The 21,155-nt window shown below is 39.7% G+C and overlaps 1 protein-coding gene and 1 pseudogene across 1 annotated transcript; both read right to left on the bottom strand.

Annotated features, from left to right (window-relative positions):
* Positions 1 to 286: 286 nt before the first annotated feature.
* LOC111142913 lies at positions 287 to 3,556 on the bottom strand (annotated as a pseudogene).
* A 566-nt stretch (positions 3,557 to 4,122) lies between these two features.
* Positions 4,123 to 19,916, bottom strand: LOC111143092 (guanylate-binding protein 1-like). Its single transcript, XM_022496561.1, has 12 exons — positions 19,644 to 19,916; positions 18,649 to 18,761; positions 12,376 to 12,584; positions 10,733 to 10,860; positions 9,471 to 9,580; positions 9,006 to 9,202; positions 8,172 to 8,414; positions 7,006 to 7,286; positions 6,148 to 6,360; positions 5,258 to 5,360; positions 4,826 to 5,019; positions 4,123 to 4,254 (listed from the first exon to the last, which is right to left on the bottom strand). Exons 3-12 carry the CDS (start codon positions 12,563 to 12,565, stop codon positions 4,138 to 4,140), a joined length of 1,776 nt encoding a protein of 591 aa, XP_022352269.1. The 5' UTR covers positions 12,566 to 12,584; positions 18,649 to 18,761; positions 19,644 to 19,916; the 3' UTR covers positions 4,123 to 4,137.
* Between the last annotated feature and the right edge of the window lie 1,239 nt (positions 19,917 to 21,155).

Consider the following 21,155-nt stretch of genomic DNA (forward strand, 5'->3'; position numbering starts at 1 on the left):
ATTATATTTTATTATGTATATATTTATGTATGAAAACCATCAGAGCCAATCTTTGTGAAAAGAGAAGGGGGCTTCTAGAAGATCACACCAAGAAAATGGGGCTTGGTGCCTCTAGCCTAAAGAACAAATTCGAACTATGTCTGTGGCCCTGTGGGTCTAGCTACTTAGGGGTGGCTCCTGCAAGGTTTGCTGAGCAGGAGTATCGGCTTGGTACTGCCTTCTTGGAGAGGGAAGGAGGACCCATTTTAACAAACATCCATCACGGAGTCTACGGAACTGGTCTTCCTTAGGATAGATGGTACATGCCATATCCGACTGGAGTCACATAGAGTCCAATGGCGGGATGGAAAGCACAGATCTATGGAAAGGGTAGGACGCCTTGTATATGGATGCTGCTCACAGGGAAGAAATGATGGGGAAAGGGAGGCTGAAACCAGAGGGCAGGCAGCACAGGTTTTGTAGCCATTTTCAGCTTTTCTAGTTCTGCCTCCTGCAGTCTTTTCGCTGTGGCCCGTTGGTTCTGGAACCAGATTTTGACCTGGGTCTCTGTGAGGTTTGGAGCCCTGGACAACTCTGCCCTCTGTACAATGGAGAAGTGCTGCTTCCCGTGCAGTTTTCGCTCTGGAGCAAGGAGCTGGGCCTTCGTAAGGGGTGTTCGCGGCTTCTGATGTGACTTGTGCTTCTGCAGGGAGCAGGTGGTGGGGCTCCTGTGTCTTGGCCGCGGGGAATATCTGCCAGGTTCCTGCATGCTGGCGGCCTGGTCTCCTGAGTTTTCCGACTTGATGGAGGCAGTCTAAGGGCTTACTCAGCAGCCCAGTGGGGTGAAGGTGGCGAGGGTGGTAGAGGTGGTTTTGCCTGGCTGGCAGTGGGGACACTCCCTTGCGCAGCTTCTTGTCCCATATGAGCTTGAGCGCCTCCAGCTGAAGGGCAGGCTGGAGACCTCCACGTGGCACTCCTCCACCATCCCCTTCGCTCCCCCAGGCCCCGGCCCAGCCTAGCCACCATTGCCTGGGCCTCCTCATCAGATGAAAACAGGTCCTTGCCTTTGACACAGAAGCCATGACTTCTCTGACCTATGGAGCGCGGGACTCCCGGCCCAGCTGATTTTTGACCTGTGGAGGACAGCTTTCACTGAGGAAGCTCTGCTGTTTTGTCAGGATCTCAGTGTTTTGTGTTGCCTTTCTCTAAATCAGGGGATCTTATACATCCTTTCACTAAACCCACAGAAGGAAAAGTAACATCCTGACATTTAAACAAGAGAAAATATACTTCTCTGCGTTAAAAAGAATTTTGACAGAAGAACACCATAAGGGTCAGCAAATATCAGTCCTAACGTGGGGTAGCTTTGGCAGACTGAAAGCTGAGAGCCTTGAATTACCTTTTTTTTGTTATTGTATCACCCAATGACCCAACACTATATCAGAAAGTCGAGAGAAGGGTAGGTTAGGGGCCAAGGAATTTTATACTTAGTAAATTGGTTTTATTTCACAGCTGGACTGAGGACCACTGTTGAAAGCAACATGCCTCCCTGGGGAGAGAGCTTTATTTTGTTCCGGGAGACAGTATGGAAAAGGCACTAAACCAGACAAATCATTCAATGGCATTAGCTGCTTCCCTATATTTCTCTCATCTTGTAATATATTGAAACATTGTGTAATACTTTCAAGATCCTAACATACAATTTAATACACATCCCCTTACAAATGTAAGCAATGTAAGGCAGATACATAGAATTTGATCAATGTTTTAATAGAGCAATAATCTGAAAACTATGGCTTGGGGGGGTGCCACCTATTTTTTAAAATAAAGGTGTATTGGACACAGCCATGCCCATCCATGTATGTATTGTCTATGACTGCTTTCACACTACATGGCAGAGTTGCACAGCTGAGACAGGAATTACAGAGACCACAATGCCATGAATAATAATTGTCTGGTCTTTTGCAGGAAAGTTAGTCAACCATTTCTATCAAGAATAAAGCCTTATTTTTTGCTGAAAACTGAAAAAAAAAACACTATCAGAAATAAAAAGGCTAGTGAAGCACATTTTATTTTTAGCTTGAAAAAAATTTTTTTATTAACATATAATGTATTATTAGCCCCAGGGGTACAGGTCTGTGAATCATTAGGCTTACACATTTCATAGCACTCACCATAGCACATACTCTCCCCAATGTCCATAACCCAGCCACTCTATCCCTACACACCTACCCACCCCCCAGCAACCCTCAGTTTGTTTCCGGAGATTAAGTCTCTTATGGTTTGTCTCCCGATCCCATCTTGTTTCATTTTTTCCTTCCCTACCCCCACAATCCCCCACCCTGCCTCTCAAATTCCTCATATCAGAGAGATCATATGATAATTGTCTCTGATTGACTTATTTCACTCAGCATAATACCCTCTAGTTCTATTTGTGTTGTTGCAAATGGCAAGATTTCATTTCTGTTAATGGCTGCATATTATTCCACTGCATACACACACACACACACACACACACACACACACACACACACACCACCACATCTTCTTTATCCATTCATTTGTTGATGGACATCTAAGTTCTTTCCATAGTTTGGCTATTGTGGACATTGCTGCTATAAACATTCGGGTGCACGTGCCCCTTTGGATCACTACATTTGTAGTCCGATTGCTGGGTCATAGGGTAGCTTTATTTTCAACATTTTGAGGAAACTCCATGTTGTTTTCCAGAGTGGCTGCAGCAGCTTGCATTCCCACCAACAGTGTAGGAGGGTCCCCCTTTCTCTGCATCCTTGGCAACATCTGTTGTTTCCTGACTTATTAATTTTAGCCATTCTGACTAGTGTGAGGTGGTATCTCATTGTGTTTTGATTTGTATTTCCCTGATGTAGAATGATGTTGAAAATAATTTTTAATCATTTTAAGAAACAACCACCTACCTAGGGTTTAGAAAATTAGGATAAATTCTATATACACTACGTAATACCAAGAACACTATTTTCTTGGCCAAAAAATATAAAAAGAAACCTATAATTTCTTTGGGGGAAAATCAGCAAACTTCCAAGTATAGACTGCTAAGAACTGGGAAAATATTGCCTAAATTATAGGACTATAAACAATCTAATAATTTAGTTCAGTTTTCTAATATATTATCCGTCATCATTTAAGGTCCATCTTTGTGAATTATATATTGTTATAAATACACAATGCATAATTGTCATCACGTTACTATGTTCAGCCCAGTGTCAATTACCTAAAATTCTAAAATGTCTCATTGAATTTATAATCTGGGTGAATTGAGCAAGAAAGGAGAGTTTCCTTTTTTGGCCTGTTTGTTTGTGACCCAACCCCTACTCATGCTAATGATTTCTTCCATCTTATGAAAATTCTGTAGAAGTTCTGGGTCTCTATATAAGGTGGCTTGCTTCAGCTTGGAATCCATCAGGAAGGTTGTCCTTTTCCAGGGCCTAGTGATCACATAACTGCTCAGACTGTGCAGTTGTGACACAGTAGAAAACTGCACACACACCATCTTCACTAAAAAGCTAAGATGGTTGTCCCTGACATTGAAGCCCATTGTACACTTGGCCAAACTGATGCCCCACTTTGCTCTTAAATTTTTACTTAAGATTTGGTTTTTATCCATTTGTCAACTAATGGTCACGCAGAAGAATAAACTGCTCCTGAATGGTACCAGCTGAAATACCTTCTGTGTTGTTAAAGAGGTAAAACTGACCTTTTTTACACAACTTACAATGTTTTTAGGAGGATGGACATGATTTTAATTATAGCACTGCATGTCTTTGCAAATTTATAGTGTTATAACAATGCAAGACCTAATTATTTTCAAGTGTAATGCTGTATTTACAAATTCAAAAATTACTTAAGCTATGCCTTGGTTAAGGGTGACCAGACGGGGCGCCTGGGTGGCTCAGTGGGTTAAGCTTTTGCCTTCAGCTCAGGTCATGATCCCAGAGTCCTGGGATTGAGCCCTGTGTTGGGCTTTCTGCTCAGCGGGGAGCCTCCTTCCCACCCCCCCCGCCCCCACCGCCTGCCTCTCTGCCTACTTGTGATCTCTCTCTGTCAAATAAATAAATAAAAGTTTAAAAAAATTTAAAAAAAAAAAGAATGACCATTAAAGCTCTGTTCTTTAAGTCTTCAGCTTATGACGCATACTGTCCTTGGCCTTGCCATGTTCCTCCGGAGATTTTCTATCTCATTATGAAGTTGTTTGCTCTCATTTTGGAATCCTTCCTTTAGTAGTTGGGACTGTTCCTAAAAAGGGAAAAATGGAGACTGAGTATATCAGGTTTCCACATTCATAGATTTTTAAAAGATATTTCATTTCTTTTTGACATTTTCTCTACATATACTTTTCATTAGTTTCTCTTGGGCATCCTGTGATTACATCTGTGATTACATTTCCACTGAGTGGTAAAGACAGTTCAGATATCTTACCCAGCTATGTGACCCTATAAAAGTTATTGGAACTTTTCTGAACTTCTGTTTCTTTTCCCAAGTAATAGAGGCATGGTAGTTCTTGCTTCATATAGTACTAAGCAAGAGATACAAATAAGTGATTTTTCAGAAAGTCTAGCAGATAGCAGCCACCACTGATTGAAGGATGTATAGATAAAGGACTAGATGGGACCTAATGCAAATAAAATCTTTTGATAACCAGGCAGAAGCAGGAGCCAGGTCAGGCAGGAAGACAGAAATCGAAAAATACAAGTGGTGCAAGGACCTTCTTCTGGGCATCTTGTTCTCACTGCTACACTAAGATATGATCAGGGACAGTGGAGAGGAAAGAGAAAAACAGAAACCTCAAGGTAATATAATTAAATACCTGAAGTTTGCAAGCTAGAGTTCTCTTTTGTTCTTCCAGCAACTGGATTCTATCCCTCTCCATCTTCTCAGTTAATTGTTTCACATGTTCCTGATAGCTCCTCTCTTTCTGTTCCATCATCTGCTGATTCTTTATTTGCATTTCCTCCAGTGCTTTTGTTGCAGCCTGTGCAGATTCGGCTTTCACACGTTCCACTGTGAGGAGGAAAAAGAAGAAAGATGTATGTGAGAAAGCATGTTGTCCCTTCTTTCCCTGCACACTTACCTGTCCTTGTTGCTGCTCACTGCATATGCGCTACTCAGAAATGACCTCAGCAAGTGAAGGGTATCTTCATTCTTTTTGCCCAAGTGTAAGGATCACAGGCTTACCCAGCCAAATTATTTAAACTTTGAGAGCTCTAGAGGCTATCTAGCCTCTGGACTGGCTCCTCACCTTCGATCTCCTTTTCCTTTTCTGTGAGAGTCTGGTCCGTCTGCAGAATGGCATCAGTCATAGACTCTTTGGACTTCAAGTATTCCTGAAGAACCTCTTCAGCCTTAGGACCCAGAAAACATGGACTTAGTAATAGGAAATGGCTAGAAACGCTTGTTCCTGATTGTCTTCCCACCATCTTTTCCTCTAGGAATTGCTCCTCTGGGCCCTGATGTGGCTGCTGGTCAAGATTCCTTGTCACAGATATGGGCACTTGCTCCAGGCTGGCCAATCATAGCACCTACTAAGCAGAATCCTTTATAGGAGACTGATAGAGACACTGGGGAAAAGAGATTCTTTGTTCTTTCAGACTAAGAGCTCTAGTTTTGGAGTTATTGGTGCTGTGGCATCCTTTTGAGTGAGTTACTAAAAAAGGAAGCCATCATGGAGAAAGCAGATCAAAGGAAAGGTAGAGGGAGAAGGAAAGACAGAAGTGTGGGGTTGAGGAGAGTGAAGACAGAGAGACAGATGATGGCATTTCTTGAAATCTTGAATCTAGCTGTCCTTAAAGCCAGTTTGTAGCCTAAACTGATGAATTACCATTTTTGTTTAAGTGACCATTACTGGGTTTCTGTCCCTTACAGCATAAAGATCCAGCTATAATAGTGAATTACAGTAACAACTTGGTGGTTAATCTGAAAATCCAATTAATAACTCAGTTATTAATTGAGTGCACTCTTTTGGATGAGCACATAGGACATATGTGGTATAATAGGCTCCCTGTATGTGTTTATCAAATGAAAGTTTGAATGCTGTTGTTCTTGCAACGTGCGCAATTACACTTGGTTATGCCTGTCTTCCAAGGAGGCATGTCAGCAGCTTTCCAGAGTCAGCAGATAAATCTTGGTTACCTGTATCCCCTTCCCAGGTTTCTGAAGGTACTCCGTCTTTAGCTCTTGCATCTTCTGGATAAAGAGACGATATCCTCTTGGTTTAGAATAAACCCCCTGCTTCACAGCTTCTTCTAGAGGACTGAAAATATCCTTAAGTAAATCTGAGCAACGATCTGTTGATGCTTGCTGATTCTGTTTACAAAACTCATCTCGCTTCTTTTCTAGTTGGGCCTTTAATTTAAAAATGAGAAGTAAAAAGAGTAACAGGGAAAAGATGTTAGCTTGACCTTGGAGATTTTGGAAAGGCATCTCAAGAACAAGTCTATGACCCTAGAAAAAGTTATAGGCACTTCAACAGGATCATATCCTTCCTCTTGCTCCTGACTCTTACTAAAGTCCTTTTTCCTTGGAGGTGAAGTTCAGAGCAGAGATTGCTGGCTTTTTTTTTTTTTTTTTTTTTTGCTACACCTTTAAGAGGTAGACTTCTGCTTGTCAAATTAGACCAGTGATTACATAGAATAAATGTGGCTCAACATAAGCCTGCAAATGATAATCAGGACTACAATTTTCTTTGTCTTTGATTAGGATATCAAACCAGTCTGATAACAGTGGGCATTTGAATAGAAGCTCTGATTGTTACCTATATACATTTAGTTAAATTTTGAGGAAGATTATTATTTATGAAAGAAAATTGTTTCAAAACTTTGAGTTTATCATAACAAACTTTGTTCTTCTTTTTATGATAATAACAAATAGTGGTTATCACCATTCTAAAGTCTAGTAGACATTCCCTCTCTCAAAATAAATGCCCATTTCATTTTCTGGTAGTACTTTGTTTTCCAAGCCCTAATCCATATAAACTTGAGAAAAAATTACCCCTAAGTCCTTTTGAAATAAATGGTCTACATCTTTGAAGGAACTATTCATGAAGAGTTCGATGGCCTCTTTCTCACACGCCTGGTGCAGGTCCAGCAGCTCCTGGAGGGTTTCTGTGGGCAGCTGCACCCTCTGGCTCATCTCCTGGTCATAGTGGGCAATGGCCTTTTGCACTGCAGCTGCATTCTCAATCTGGGCCAAGGCCAGAACTGCATTCTCCATGCAGGGCAGATCCCCACTACTGATGGCATTGACATAGGTCAACACCAGGTTCTCTAGACCTACAAATTGAGAACAAATGAGAATACTTGTTGCTGGTGGGATGGGGAAACATTCTATTCTGTGTAATTCTGATCACGTCTATTACTACTCATTTGCCTCACAGCATCAACATCCTCAGGAAGCTTGCTTCCTTCCAACATCCAGCTGGAAGCTTCCTGGAAATGCAGATTCTCAGCCTTTGCCCCAGATCAACTTAATTAGATCCTCCTCTCTGGCAAGAGGCCCAGGTGATATGTATACACATGAAAGGTCAAGAATCTCTATTATAGTAACATATGCCTATGTTTTTTGAGTGTTTGCATCCACTTTACCCCCCAAGCATCATTAGGACAAGAACCATACCTCTCTCATTTAAGTCTCTGTTATCAGCCCTGGTCTGTGGTAAGCATTTGATCAATATTGTAGAACAAATCAAAAGGAGTTTTGTTTGTTCTAGCATAGTGTTGTCCAAGAGAAATTTCTGGACGATGGAAGTGTTTTATGTGTATTGTACAGTATGGTATGCAACTGCTAGCCCCATGTAGGTATGTATGGGCCTTTGAAATATCACTGTATAATTGGAATTTTAAGTTTTCCTTAATTTTAATTAATTTACACTTAAATTGAGAGAGCTACACTTGTATAGTGGCTACCATATTGGGCAATGCAGGTCAAATTAACTAGGATAAATTTAAGAAATAGAGCTTTTTCTCCTTTGGCCTCACCCATCTTTTCTCATCCAAGGGAATTTGGCTAGTAAAATCTATTGGAAATGTTGGTGTCATCTAGAATTTAAATGGTAATAACAGTAGGATTTGCATTTTTCAAAGCTGAAACTGTGTGGGTATAATTCTACCCTCCTTTAGTCTTAACAATGAAAGAAAAAGACTAGGAAGAGGACTCACGAGGTCCATTGACTTTGATGCCTCCTGAAAGAGTTTTAGTTTTGGAATTGCTAAAGATGTAGGAACAGAAGACTGCAGTTTGTTGCACAAATTCAGAATCCAGCTCATTATCATGCAATGTCTCAAGCTGGCCTAGCTTCTTCCTGTGAGTGGGTCGATCAAAGATAAAGCATTTCTTGTTGGGGAAAAACTTCCGGATACAGAGACGGGGCAGATTAAAATTTTGGTCACTTTCAGTGGTACCTGCAGGAAGATAAAAAACGAATTTCCCAAATATAGAGGCTTGCAAACCTTTTTCTGTGAACAGCCAAACAGTAAATATTTTAGGCTTTTCAAGACAGGTGGTCTCTTTTCCAAGTGCACAGTCCTGCTGTTGCAGCATGAAAGCAGCCATAAGCAATCTATAAATGAATGCCTATAGTGTTATTCCAATAAAACCTTATGTACAAAGATAGCTGGCAGGCTGGATTGGCCATCATTTGCCAACCCTTGGACTGGAACACTGTTCAGGCTTTAATCTATTTTCTTCCAATCAAGGGCTATTCTATTCCATATTCCATAGCTAATTGCAAGCCCTAAACAAGGAAATAAAATCAATCTAATAATAGCACAGGAAAAGATGAAAGAAAAATAAATTATTCTTAGAAAAGAGGAGACTATAATTTAAAATCAAGTTTATTAAATTCATGTATCAAATAAGCAATAATTCTTAGTTATAGCTAGCTACGAATAAATAGAAAACTATAAATGTAAGAAAACTGTAAATGGAATGCTGAACATGATAGTTTCTTGTGTTTCGTTATCCCCTTTTAATTATAAATCCCTGCCTTTTACCTCGTTTAAGCTTGAGTGAATTCTCCAGGTACTCATCTGCTGTGATGGGTAGTCCATTTACTTCCAAATCTAAGGAAAAATCCCTCAGTGTCCATACAAAATCTGGAAAGAAGCTCATAAAGTCAGCTGAATCTTCAATCCCATTGGCATTAGGGGAGGACTTTGCCCTGATTCGATCTGACAGCTCTGTCACATAGCTGAGTAGCAAACTAAGGAAAACTAGGAGAAAAGAACAGTGTCCTCCATCTCACATTAGTTCCATATATTTAAAACCTTCATTTCACCCTTGTTTTTAACCCGGGTCAATTCTTCAATGGTTACATTGGATCTTTCTCTTACCCTTGAATTATTTCTTATGTTTTCTCTTTTTGTGCTTGATTCACCAGGATTCAACAGCCAAGCAGCTGGTTTTTAAATCGGTCTCCCCTCCTACTTTGGTGCGATTTTGAACAGCAAAAAAGATACTGTAGTTGGTCCATGGCCTGCTGGTTGATGGTTCCCATGCTGTTGTACACAAAGGTGCTGCTCAGGAGTATTGCTAGGGCAAAGATCCAGGAGTCATTCTGGTTATTACCCTGGAAATCAGAACACATTTGGGCTGAGATGCTGAGATTATGTTTCATTCTCCTGGTACTTTGCAGATCAGCAGCAGTAAAAGGATGCTCATTTAATTAGAGGGTCATTGTGTTTTTTGTTTGTTTGTTTTAGTTTAGTTTGGTTTGCTTTGGTTTGGTTAATGACCTATATGAGAAAACCGAATCCAAACAAATATGTGAGTGGGACTTCAGTTTTGGGTCATTTTATAATTAGTATTTTTAGTGTTCATTGATTCTTACTAGGTCCTCTTATGATCATTGACAGGTAATTACGAAACAAATAATCAAGATTGGTGGGCATGCTAAGGCTTTAAATATAACTTAAATTTAAAGTTTTCTTTTCCTTTTTATAGCAAAGTTGACTTATATAAGAGTAATAATATGTGTAGCTACTTCATTGAGCAATTATTAGGCACTTAACATTTTCCATTACTTACCTTATTCAAAACAATGCTATGAGGCAAATATAGATCTATAGATAGGCAAAAATCTGTTTTATAGATTTAGAGAACTGAGGTCAAAATAGGTCAAATAACTTGCCAACACCACTGAGTTAGTGACAGGGCTTATATTTAAACACAAGGGTATGGGACTTCAGAACCTAAATTCTTTTTTTTTTTTTAAGATTTTATTTATTTATTTGACAGAGAGCAAGAATGAGAGACATCACAGAGGGAGAGGGACGGGGAGAAGTAGACTTGCTACTGAGCAGGCAGCCTGATGTGGGGCTTGATCCCAGGACCCCTGGATCATGACCTGAGCCAAAGGTAGACTTTGAGCCACCTGAGCCAACTGAGCCACCCAAGCGCCCCAGAACCTAAATTCTAACTAAAGTTCTCTGCAGGATTGAACTCATGACATTGATTTTATTTGTACTACTTTTATGTATCTTGGTTAACTGACTTAGCATATAGGCTGTTGTTAATAATTAGAATACTACCCACTGACTACTATGATTTTCTTGGATTCTGCCTTCTGAATGTTTTCCTGACCTCTGGTTGCTAAACTTGGTCTCAGGGCACATAAACAGAAATGAAAAAACATATTTAAATGAAAGCATTTATTAAAAAAATAAATACTGTAAAGAATATTATTAGGTTCTTATGCCAAAACAAAATCCTTAATCCTTACCTTCTCTACATCTCCCAGGCCCTCAGTGTCCAGAAGAACTAACGTGTGGTTTGGCTTCTTGGGATGAGGCACACACCATATCCAGATTCCTTTCGTATGGGACTGCACTGTGGAGCCCAGAGAAAAGCCTATGAAGGGGAGTGGGGATAAGAGGGGGTAGAGTTTTAATCGCGGATGGATCTAGAAGTCCCACAATGCAACACAAAAAACAACCTTGGTTAAAAAATGAGCAAAGTCCAGGAATAAATCCCACTTGGTTGTGGTGAATAGTCCTAAGAGATGCTGAGCTCTAGGAAACCAACTGAGGGTTGTTGGAGGGTAGGGGCAAAGAATAAATGGGTGATGGGCACTAAGGAAGACACTTGATGTAATGAGCTCTGGGTGTTATACGCAACCGATGAATCACTAAATTCCACCTCTGAAAGTGATAAAAAATTTTTTTCTAAATGAGCACAGGACTTGAATAGACATTTCTCCAAAGAAAATATACAAATGACCAGTAAACAAATGAAAAGATGCTCAACATCACTATTCATTAGGAAAATAACAAATGAAAACCACAATGAGATGCTACTTCACACTCATTAGGATGGCCACTACCAAAAAACCAGAAAGTAGTAAGTATTGGGGAGGACGTGGGGATAATAGAAACCTTGTGTTTTTCTGGTGGGAATGTAAAATGGTGCATTACTTTGGAAAACAATATGATGATTTCTTAAAAAATTAAACATACTACCATGTGATTCAGCAATCCCACTTCTGGGTATATACCCCCCAAAAGTGAAAATAGGCACTTGAAGAGATATTTGTACCCTCATGTTTTTAGTGGCATTATTCATTATAGCCAAAAATGGAAGCAACCCAAGGATCCTTCAGCAGATGAATGGAGAAACAAATTGGTATGCCCATAGAGTCGTTCAGCCATAAAAAGGAAGAGAATTCTGACACATGGTACAACACTGATGAACTTTGAAGATATTATGCTAAGTGAAATAAGCAAATTACAAAAGGAGAAATAATGTCTGATTCCTCTTAAATAAAATTCCTAGAGCAAGTGTCATAGAGACAGAATATAGAGCGGTAGCTACCAAGGGGTGGGAAGTTATTGTTTAATGGGTACAGAGTTTCTGCTAGGGAAGATAAAAAGTTATGATGACAGATGATGGCAATGGTTGCATAACAGTGTGAACTTAACTTAATGCCACAGAACTGTATGTACACTTAAAAATTGTTACAATGGTAAATTTTATGTTATGTTTATTTTACAACAGTTAAAAAAAACAGCCAATACAGACCTAAACATTCCACTTAATAATCAGTGGAAAGTTGCTTTTACTGCATAAACATTTCAGCAAATGTCTTGTAGTTTATTATTTTGTACACTAATTATTTTTGTTACTGCATTATTAGTCTTTCTAGGAAAGGAACAATTTATGCTTTTAAAAGGGGATACTCAGGCAAAGTGGGAAGTGAGATGAACTGCCTTTTATACACCATAGTGAAGATAAGAGCATAACTGTGGGCTGAAAGGTAACTTTCAATATTCTTCTGCATCTCTGACTTCCTCTTCTTGCATCATTGCACTCAATGGTGGCAGAGGGTGGACAGAAAGGACTTGGCAGAGCTTTGTTGGTGCCACTCACCCTTGTTCTTCCCAGCCAGCTTGTTCATCAGGTAGGATTTGCCTGTGCGGTAGAGGCCCACAATAGCTACCACAACAAGAGGATTCTTATGGGCTGACAGGATCTTCAGAGCTTCCTGATTAGCCACCAGTTGCTCTCCAGTGTTCTCAATGAGGCACATGGGGGCTGGCATCACCATTTCTGAGGCCATGTTCAGAGTGTTCCTTAGTCTGCAAGAGAAAAGATGGGATGAAATAAAACTTCCAGTATAAGTAGATCAAATAATTCACCAGGTTATTTTACATTCAGAAGGTAGAGTCCCCAAATGTCCAAAAGTTTGATGTCAGCATTGAGATAGATGAGGGTAATATCTGTATCATTTTAGGAAGTGGCAGAAGGATTGTCAAAGTAGTCCACTGAAAAAATACTGGTATGACAGTATCTTAGGAACATTCAGCCTCCCTCATAAAAAAATTGTTCACTTAGTTCACTATAGAAAACTTTCTTTTTGGATTTGCATTAAAAAATTTAGAGTAGGGACGCCTGGGTGGCTCAGTTGGTTAAGCAGCTGCCTTCGGCTCAGGTCATGATCCCAGCGTCCTGGGATCGAGTCCCACATCGGGCTCCTTGCTCATCAGGGAGCCTGCTTCTCCCTCTGCCTCTGCCTGCCATTCTGTCTGCCTGTGCTTGCTCTCTCTCCCTCTCTCTCTCTGAAAAAAAAAAAAAAAAAATCTTAAAAAAAAAAAAAAATTTAGAGTAAACTTTAAATGTAAAATAGAATAGAATTTAGAAAGATTTATTTTACTTCCTGGTTATATGTAAAAAATTCAATGTTGATTTATTCATTACTTCTTACTGCGAATAAAGATTTTCATACATCATTTCATGTATACCCTTTGAACAGTTCCCAGAGATTTTAAGTATTTTTCCCCCCTATTTGGCTGTAATGATGGTCCACAGAGCTGCTCACACTGCCATTCCAAAAGTGGAACCAATATAACTTACTTTTGCAAATTTTATAAAAACATATGCCCATGTGAGACACATAAGTAGAGACCCATCCAAAGCCTTGGTGTGGGTTGTGTAAGCAAGGGGCCTTTAAACTTAAACTTCATTACCTTCACAAGTAAATTAGCCTCCAGCTACATGACAGCACAAGTACACAACTGGAAATACTTAATGTGGCTAAAAATTATGTGTATAGACATATACATATATACACATAAATATACATATATATGTGTGTGTGTGTATACATATATACACACACACATGTATAAGTAAGGGAACAAAAGACTGAAATAAGGATTAAATGATCAGGAGGCAGAGAAGCCTGGAAAGATTGCAGAATAGGAGGATCCTAAGCTCACCTCATCCCATGGACATACCTAGTAACAGCTACATCAGTGTAATTACCCAAAAATGAAGCAAAGACTGGTAGAGAAGACTGTCAACAGTTAACCGCAGAGATGAGACCACATGGAAAATAATAGCAAGGGTAAAGTCTGGTTGGAAATGAAACTAACATGCAAGACTAACCACAAGCAGGAGGAATACCACAAGTACAGAGAATGGAAAGGAACAGACCCCAAACCAGTCACCCCAGACATAGGGGACCTGCACTGGGAATACACTTCCCATTACATCTGGCTTTGAAAACTAGAGTGGATTTACTTTTTGAGTTTTTATAGTCAGTGGTGCTTAACATCGGGAACTTTATTTTTTAAAAGATTTTATTTATTTATTTGAGAAAGAGAGTACAAACAAGGAGAAAGTCAGAGGGAGAGGGAGAAGCAGATTCCCAGCTAAGCTGAAAGCCCGACATGGGGCTTCATCCCAGGACTTGGAGATCATAACCTGGACTGAATTGAGATGCTTAACCATCTGAGCCACCCAGGCACCCCTTAAGATTTTACTTACTTGTTTGAGAAAGAGAGAAAGCACAAGTCAAGGGATGGGCAGGGGGAGAGGGAAAGCAGACTCTCTGCTGGGCATGGAGCCTGACGTGGGGCTTGATCTCAGGACTCTGGGATCATAACCTGAGCTGAAGGCAGACACATAACAGACTAAACCAACCAGGCACCTAACATCAAGAACTTTAAAAGACTTGGCTCTGAGAGAGACTGGAGGGTGATGGAAAAGTGAGTACCCACCCTTAAAGAGCCTGCATAAAAAACAACCCCAGTAAGACACAGCACAGAGGCAACAGTTTGAAAGGCAACTGGGGTATATGAGGAGATTTATTTACTAACTTCAGAATGTGCACAGGAGGGGCAAGGATCTTTGGGAGACTTCTCCAAGAACAAAAGAACTGGTGGATGCCATTTCTCTCTTTCAACCCCAGCCTAGATATGCAGACACCTGTGGTAACTAGTGTGAACATTCACCATCTAATTTCCTAACACCACATACCCTGTTCTCCTGCAGATCCCCCCATCCAACCTACCCCACTCAGGAGGAGTTCCTCCAAAGTGCTTTGGCCCGGTCTCATCTTTCAAGTAGCTCTGATAGTTGTCAGCACCACTCCAAAGTGTCTGAAGATAACCATACACACACCAGTTTAACTGCAGCCTCAATGGTCTGATCCAGCTGCTGGTTCTGCCCACCAAAAAAAACCTCTCAAGTGTCTGCACAGAGCTCCCTGTAGTTTGGAGTCACAACAACCCCAACAGATAGACTGGGAGTCAGACATTCGGTCTGACTGCAGTTCCTTCCCACCAATGAAAGCCTCTCAGAGGACAATGCAGAAAAAGCACCCTCCAGTTCTGTGCAACCACATTTCCTGCAAATGGGCTCAGGGCAGCTATCTGGTCTGACCTAACTATAAGCGCAAGGCTGCCCCAGACTGGTCCCTGAACAGATAGAGACCAAATCCTTCTCACAACAGGCAAAGAAGTCCATTGCAAAGAGCTGAGGCCACTACTTTCAAGATCAGGAGATATAGCTGACTTTGCTAGTACATAAAAACAAACACAGAGAGTTAGACAAAATGAGGAGGCAAAGGAATATGTTCTAGATAGAAAGAACAAGACAAAACCACAGTAAAAGCTAAATGAAATGGAGATAAGAAATGTCTGATAGAGAATTCAAAATAATGATGATAAAGATACCTATTGGAGAATGGAGAGTGGAGAATTTCAGTGAGACAAACAAATGGAAAGATATTCCATATTCAATGATTGGGAGAATGGATATTGTTAAAATGTCCATACTACCTAAAGAAATCTACAGATATAATGCAATTTCTATAAAAATACCAATAGCATTTTTTCACAGAACTAGAACAAGTAATCCTAAAATTTGCATAGAACTACAAACAGCCAAGGCAATTTTGAGAAAAAAGAACAAAACTGGAGGTATCAGAATCTTGGATTTCAAGATATACTATAAAGCCCTAGTAATCAAAACAGTGTAGTACTGGTACAAAAAGAGAGACATAGATCAATGGAATAGGCTAGAGAGTCTAGAAATAAACTTGTGCTTTTATGGTCAGTTGATCTACAACAAAGGAGGCAGGAATATGCAATGAGAGTGGTGCCTGTGTGGCTCAGTCAATTGAGTGTCCGGCTCTTGAATTTAGTTCAGGTTGTGATCTCGGAGTTGCGGGATTGAGCCCTGCATTGGGCCCCATGCTGAGCATGGAGTCTGCTTGGGATTGTCTCTCTGTCTCTCTCCTTGTTCCTCCCCCCACTCACACACTCTCTTTTTCTTTCTCTTTCTCTCTAAAATAAGTAAATAAATCTTTAAAAGAAAAAGAATATGCAATGGGAAAAAGTTTCTTCAACAAATGGTATTGGGAAAACAGGATAGTACATGCAAAAGAATGAAACTGGACCATTTTCTTATACCAAACACAAAATAAATTCAAATGGATTAAAGACCTAAAAAATGAGATGTGAAAGCAAAAAATTCCTAGGAGAAAACATGGACAATAATTTCTTTGCCATCAGCCTTACAAGCATTTTTCTCCAGAGGCAAGTGAAACAAAAGCACAAATAAACTGCTGGGACTACATCAAAATAAGAAGCTTTTGCACAGTGAAGGAAACCATCAACAAAACAAAAAGTTAACTATTGAATCAGAGAAGATATTTGCAAATGACGTGTCTGATAAGGAGTTAATATCCAAATATATAATGAACTTACATAATTCAACACCAAAAAACTAATAATCCAATTAAAAATGGGCAGAAGACATGATCAGACATTTTTCCAAAGAAGACATACAGATGGCAAATAGACACATGAAAAGATGCTCATAACATCACGCATCATCAGGGAAATGTAAATCAAAACCACAATGTGATATCACATTATACCCATCAGAATGTTTAAAATAAAAAAACTCAAGAAAAAAGTGTTGGCGAGGATATGAAGAAAAGATTCCTGGTGCACTGATGGTGGGAATGCAAACGGGTGAAGCCGCTGTGGAAAACAGTATGGAGGTTCCTCAAAAATTAAAAAATAGAGGGGCACCTGGGTGGCTCAGTGGGTTAAGCCTCTGCCTTTGGCCCAGGTCATGATCTCAGGGTCCTGGGATCAAGCCCTACATGGATCTCTCTGCTCAGCAGGGGGCCTGTTTCCCTCTCTCTCTCTGCCTGCTTCTCTGCCTACTTATGGTCTCTCTCTCTCTGTCAAATAAATAAATAAAAACTTAAAAAAAATAGAACTACCATATGATCCAGTAATTCCATTACTGGGTATTTACCCACAGAAAACAAAAATGCTAATTCAAAAAGATATATGCAGCTCCATGTTTATTGCAGCATTATTTATGGTATAGAAGCAACCCAAGTGTCCAACAGTAGATGAGTAGTTAAAGTGGATAAAGAGGAAGTGGTACATATATATAATAGTATAATTGCCATTATATGTAATACATATTAATAGAGTAATAATATGCCTTTAATATGATGAAATACTACTCAGCCATAGAAAATAAGATCTTGTCATTTCCAACAACATGTGTGGATCTATAGAGTATTAGGTTAAGTGAAATAAATCAGTCAGAGAAAGACAAACACCATATGATTTCCCTCATATGTGGAATTAATTTAAGAAACCAAGCAAACAAACAAAGCAAAAAAGAGAAAAACAAGCCAAAAACAGACCCTTAAATATAGAGAAGAAACTGAAGGTTGCCAGAAGTGAGGTGGGTGGGGGTTTGGGTGAAATATGTGAAGGGAATTAAGGGTGTGCTTATTGTGATGAGCACTGAGTAATGCACAGAATTGTTGAATCATTATATTGTATGTATGAAACTAAAAAAAAAAAAAAGCAGGAGGCAGATCAGGAGAGGTAGAGGGGAAGCTGTTCAAAGAAAATATCTGTATTTTCAGCCATACACTTCTAAGTTTTCTGTTCTGTTTTCTCTTCCATTTGGTGGAGAAGGAAAGGCAGGAAGAGAAGGTGAAGGGGAGAGGGAGAAGAATGAGAGATGAGGGGAAAGGAGGAAGAGAAACGGAGAGGGAGAGGGAGCTGTCAGACAAGGGGATGATGAATAAAGCTCATGCCAAGCCAAAGAATTCAGGACAGGAGTTTCCAGAAGTCAAGGTTGGAACTGCTTGAGGGCACGGAGAGGTCAAGGCAAACAAAGATGTTGCCTTCAGTGATGCACCACAGTAGATTCTTTACAGAGGAAGCGTTTAGTAAAACAGGGCTGCAGATACTATTTGTAAGGGGTAAGAAATAAGTTGGTACCAAGACATTGGATCTACTGAACCTGGGTTATTTCTAAAGGAAGAAAAATACACTTTGAAATAAAGTTCAAGTATGTGATTAAAAAGTACGGTGTTTTCATAAATCTCATCTTTCACTCTGGGTTTCAGTTTTTTCTTTCTCTGTCTTTAACAGTGTCGTTGGCTGTTTAGCACCTCTTTTACTACTCTAATGTAACCTATTTTAGTTGCCTTTTAGTTTCTTATTTGTAGTCAGATGGGTACCTAGCAAGTTCCATCAAAGACAATGACACTTTAAAAGAAAAGAGAAAGAAATCCTAATGCATTTCAAACTTCATTTAGGCCCATGTCTGCTGGTGCCTAATTCTGCAGAAGTACAGTGCAGAATAGGTAGGAACCTGCTACCACCAGGTAACACCAGTATGTCACCATCTGACCTGGTAGCCACAGCAGGTTCACCTGCAGCCTGTCCCGATGCTGGTCACCTTTGAAGAACACCGCCCCTTATGAATCCCTTCCCATCTCTGCCCCAACCTTATCATGAGTTCCATTTCCCAGAGCAGAGCTTCTTTAAAGCTGAAGAGAAAGCTGCTTTGAAGAGAAAGTGGAGTTCTTACCTCTTTTTTTTCCTTCTCAGTTAGGTAGAGTGGTTTCTGTTACTTCTCTGTCTCTCACTGGATCGTGGATCTTTTATTTCCCCTGTCCAATGTCATTGGACTTTCCAGATTTCCTTTAAAGACAGAACAGAAGTAAAGCAACCACTGTAACAGACTTTATAGTAACACGAAAATGAAAGCACTAAACACAAAACAATGAACTCAATGACCATAAAAGGAATTTCTGGAAGCTGAGTCAATGGGAGGGTAGATGGGCTTAACATAATTTCTCAATCAGAAACTTCACATTTCTTTGAAAGAAGAGATTTTAGAGAATATTTGCTGATTTAAAGAAATGTCTATCAGATATTTAAATATAATGAAATGGATCTCAGACTTGGGGTTCAGTTTGAGAAACCCAGAATGAGGAACCAATCATGTAAATTTTTAGGTCTAATTTCCTTAAGTAATGAACACAGTTACAGTAGACCTGGCTTCTCGTTTATACATACAGTAAGTGAAGAAAAGGACATGCCTCACACTCACAACACCCAGCATCTGCCCTAATCCCCAGTGCACAGTTAGAAAGTGTCTCCATATATTGCACACATGTTCCAGGCTCTATGCCGATTGCTGTACATGGGTTTCATAACTTATATCTCATGCTAAACTTTTCCCCATGATTTTATAGAAGCTGAGGCTCAGAAAGGGTGAATGTCTTAAGCCATATCACAGCACTATAAGTAATCTAAACGGAATCAGTGTTGTCCCCTCTTGTTAAGCTACTTCACTGTGCAGAGATCTGAGTGAATAGCAATAGAAATAACAGGTTTATCTCTCCTTTTTTATGTGTGTTACATGTCTAGCTGATTCCTGGTAACAATCATGCTGAATAAGTGACATTGTCCTCATCTTACAGTGAAAAGAAGGAGGCTTGAGAGAGGGTGTATTATATGCCTGTCCCTATTCACTAAGTGAGTCATAAGCATGGGAATCAAACTTTAAACTATTTTTACCTTTAAATTCTGCTTTTCCCTCTTCTTCCCTATTGTTTCTGAAAGGAAGGAATAAGAAAATGAGGAGAAAGAGAGAGGTTTACCAGGTTCTCTGCTGATCCCAGATATTTCTCTATACCTAGAAGCCAGTGTGAGATATTTAACAAATAGAATTGTACACTTTCTTTTCTTGTCCCTTTTTGCATTAACTTTCCAAATGTCTCTGAGTAAACAGCTCTTCAATTTGTCTAGAGAAGTATGACTTCTCTGGGTATTACCGTTGCTGGTACACACCCAGTTTCTTCCTGCCTTAACGGACTGGAAACGGCAATTTTGCAGATGTGAAACTTTCTTATCCTTGATCTTGGTAAGATTGGTCCCTTTCTAGTCGACTGGTTTCCCATGAGCCCTTTCTCAGTCTCCCATCACATCACCTTGATTTTTTTTCCCCTTTATGACTACCTGAAATTCAGGTTCATAAAAGCAGTTAACTCACGTATTCACAGCACCTACAGTAGGGCTTGGCATGGAATGGAAGTTCAATGGCTATTATGTGACTAAATACAAAATGACCCCAACTATGAGAGAAACCCCACACTTTTGCCAATTCTAATATATAAACCTTTTGAAGTATAGAAAAAATAGTAGAATACCTATGTAAAACATTTATTTGTTCACTGGGTGTGGTACAAAAACAATGAATACTGTTATGCTGAAAATAAATTAAAAAATGATTAAAAAAACCCAAAACATTTATTTGTTAATTTCATTATATAGTTCTAAAATTCCATATTACATGTATTTGTAATACAGATATATTGTTTCTTACTCATATTTTATAAAATAATTTTATTCAAATACTTCCCATCTTTTTTAAATATTTATCTTCATCATTATTAAAGCTATTTTAAAATCTTTTAACTTATTTCTTTTTTAGGAGCATCATTCTTCAGTCAAATAATTTGAACTATTTAAAATATCTGTGGGACACCTGTGGGCTCAGTCAGTTAAATGTCGAACTCTTGGTTTTGGCTCAAGTCATGACCTTGTAGTCCTAAGATGGAGCCTTTCACTGGGCTCTACGCTGAGCATGGAGCCTGCCTGAGATTCTCCCTCTGTCCCTTCCCCCACTTGTGTGTGTGTGTGCACACATGCTGTCTCTCTAAAAAAATTAAAATTAAAAAAATAGCTACAAGCAGTCCTAAAGTCATACATCAAACAATGGAACATTTATTCAGGAAGATTTCCTACAACTCTGGAGAGAAAAGCTGAGAGTCCATGGTACTTGAGCAAGGACGCACTCCCTCCCCATTCCCAGTTCAATTTAACAAAAGCTCCACTCATGGCCGGTATGGCAAAAAAGATATAGCTTGCTTTTCCCTCATTTTCCAAGCAGAGATAAGGTGTCTCATTTGTAAATGCAGGTCACTGGTATTTCTCATCCCCTCCAACACTGAGTTGCAGAAACAAAATTCCTGGTTAGTGTGACCAGGGACCAGGGGTCTCCCAGTCTCTACCCAGCCCTGCTTTTAG

This window comes from Enhydra lutris, unplaced genomic scaffold (assembly GCF_002288905.1).
Source record: "Enhydra lutris kenyoni isolate GAN:26980312 unplaced genomic scaffold, ASM228890v2 scaffoldscaffold9, whole genome shotgun sequence".
Classification (NCBI taxonomy): domain Eukaryota; kingdom Metazoa; phylum Chordata; class Mammalia; order Carnivora; family Mustelidae; genus Enhydra; species Enhydra lutris.